This window comes from Nanorana parkeri, unplaced genomic scaffold (genome assembly GCF_000935625.1).
Source record: "Nanorana parkeri isolate BGI_ZX_2015 unplaced genomic scaffold, ASM93562v1 scaffold2623, whole genome shotgun sequence".
NCBI lineage: Eukaryota > Metazoa > Chordata > Amphibia > Anura > Dicroglossidae > Nanorana > Nanorana parkeri.
In genome coordinates this window covers 87,108-89,755 of record NW_017308891.1, presented here as the reverse complement: position 1 = coordinate 89,755, position 2,648 = coordinate 87,108, and the positions used below count along the sequence as shown (strand labels likewise).

Sequence of the window (2,648 nt, the reverse complement as noted above, 5' to 3'; positions counted from 1 at the left end):
GTTTGACATGTTTGGCGTCTATTTAACCGACATGATCCCATCTTTTATATTTTACAAAAAAAAACTGGGTAATAAATGTTTCCCTGTTAAATAACAATGTAGGAAAACCTGTTTTTCAAAATTTTGGGTATAATGAATTTTAGTACAGCGTTGCATGACTGAATAAATGTCAAAGTACTGCAGTGCTGAATACTGAAAAATGGCCTAAGCAGGAAGTTGGTTTAACACCCCGGTCTTCAAGTGGTTAAAGAATATTTAAATTACTTTTCTAGACAGGAGTTGCACTAAACACAAAGGCGCTCATGTTTAGGCAACAGAAGATGGAAGAGAAGCTGTAAATCAACATTCCTAGTGCATGAGAATACAGTGCATGAGCAAGTTTTTCTAATCTGCCCTATTTTTTTTTTTTAACAGTGCTTGTATAAGACTGTTCTGTGCTTTAAAGAAGGCTGGATTTGGACACCATCATCCAGGGTTATGGATACAGATGAGCTCTGTGTCATCACTCCTAAAATGCAGAACTGAGATGATTTTCAAATTTGCAGTTGTAGCTAACCTTTAAATGCTTTATGAATATCACAGATTTTTTTAATCAGTTAGTTTGTGGCATTTCTGGACACGCTGAGTGGTAGAAATGCAATAGCATTGTTATTTAGAAATACAAAAAGCAGATGTAGTTTGTGATCTACAATTTTTATGTTACAGGAAATAGGCAAAATGTCTGGCCCAATATCATGCAGAAAGAAAAGCGACTGCAGATTTTCAACACTTTTATACTGTGAACATAGTGGTCTTTATTTTACATTAACAATGTGTAATTTCAGACACATAATATTGACTTGTCATTTTTTTTAAGGCTTGCTTGATGTTGGTAAAGGATGCTGTGCCCCTTTAATATGCTTCAACATTGTGCTGTCACAGAACCACCAAGCTTACCATTTAAAGTGTAACTGCATTTTGGGTGCAGATACACTAAGTATTAAGAGTGTGTCCCTATCCTCTCTCCAAGTAATATATTCACCTGTCTGCTCTCACAAGATCTTGACTGTATAGTTAAGAGAAATTTAGAATCCGTGCAAAATTCCCTGGACCACCAATGTGGAAAAACTGATTGCTCATTTACACCTTTACTGAGGAAAAACAAGTTATGCTGCATTGCTGACCGCCTACTAAAAATGCTACTTACCTGGCTGTTTGTTGCTACAATACTTTGAGTCACTAACCCAGAGCAAACATGCAGCACGTGAAGTCAGATCTAAGTCAGATCCAAGTCAGAACTCATTATCTGTAAACGTCTTCCTGGACAGTTTCACAAAAATTACTGAAGCCACTGTGTCACTAGCTTTTTTTTTTTAAAAGAGGTCAGCAATGGTAGTCTATGAGTTTTCTCAGTACAAGTTTCCTTTAAGGCTGGTTTTTGCAGGATGGTCACGGTTTTCCAGTATTAGATAGGTGCCAAGGATATCTTTAGAGTATTTAACCGTGAATGATTAGTGCATGGAAACTGTTTCATAAAACAATCAGTGTATAAACATATCTCTTGGCAGCTGGGTCTTTCATCTGCTTTCCTATTGTTTTCACACGTAACGAACGTGACTTTATTGAACTGCTACTGCTACCCATTGTCTGCTTCTAGAGCTTCTCTCTGATTTCAGTAATGATAAAAGCAAAGGCGTATATTCTAACTTAATTTTATTAAACAAGAGCATCCCCCTTGGCCCATGTGATCTTTTTCTCTGTGCATCTCAGATTTCCCAGCAAAGTTAGTGGGAATAACTACATTTTGTTAGCGAAGAAGCAATGAAAGAAGGCGCAAGGAACCCCAAATTACTGACTGTAAAGTATTTACTTACATACCCCTTGATACCCACCATCCGAAGGAAAATGATTAATTTTAGCTGAAAGCAAATACGACTAAAAGCAAAGAACAGATGAAATCTAGACATTACTTGAGAAGTTTGGGAACACTTAAAGTTGGCAGGCTTGGAACCATTATGTCTTTAAATATTGGTGTGTAATTTAAGCTTTGTTGTCTCTGACTTTGCTCCACAGTTTCTATAATTGTTTGCTTCATCTCTCGGCTTGCATCTCCTCGCATTGCTAGCAATGCTGCTATGTGATCATCTCTGAAAAAAATTAAAAATAATTCTTAAATGTAAGAACATTCTAAACTATGTTGCATAATTTGTATTGACACTAAAAAAGCAACTAGAAAACTGGAGTTTTTTTTGTGGCGGGGACCCACAGCACTTGTATTTGTGGGTGCAAGCAGGTTATTCTTCAAAGCAAAGGATCATAAGAGAGAGGAGTGTGCAAACAAGGGATCCAATATACAGGATTAGTGTTAAAGGACTACTCCAGTTAAAAATGTTATTAGCCCTTGCAGTGGGTCTACCCCTCACTGCAAGGGTTAAGTGCTCGTTTTTGCCTAAGGCCAAAAATATCAATTTACTCACCCAAACTTCCGGGTTTGACAACGCTCCCTTCGCCTCGTCTCTTCCTCCGCTGCAGTGATGGTATGTCCCTTGTCGTCCTCAAGTCCTATACACTGTATTGGACGTGATGACTCGAGGATCCTTAGAGCGCTACAGCAGAGGGGGAGAGAGGCTCCACGGACTGGTATAAAAACCATCCAACTCGGGTGAGTA

The 2,648-nt window shown here is 38.2% G+C and overlaps 1 protein-coding gene across 1 annotated transcript in view; it reads right to left on the bottom strand.

Moving 5' to 3' along the window:
- Positions 1-1,931: 1,931 nt before the first annotated feature.
- The window catches only part of EXOC3 (exocyst complex component 3), a 77,840-nt gene continuing 77,123 nt past the window's right edge, over positions 1,932-2,648 (bottom strand). Inside the window, exon 13 of the mRNA XM_018573931.1 lies at positions 1,932-2,126. Coding sequence (XP_018429433.1) covers positions 1,946-2,126 — 181 coding nt within the window. The 3' untranslated portion in view covers positions 1,932-1,945. The remainder of the gene's footprint in view (positions 2,127-2,648) is intronic.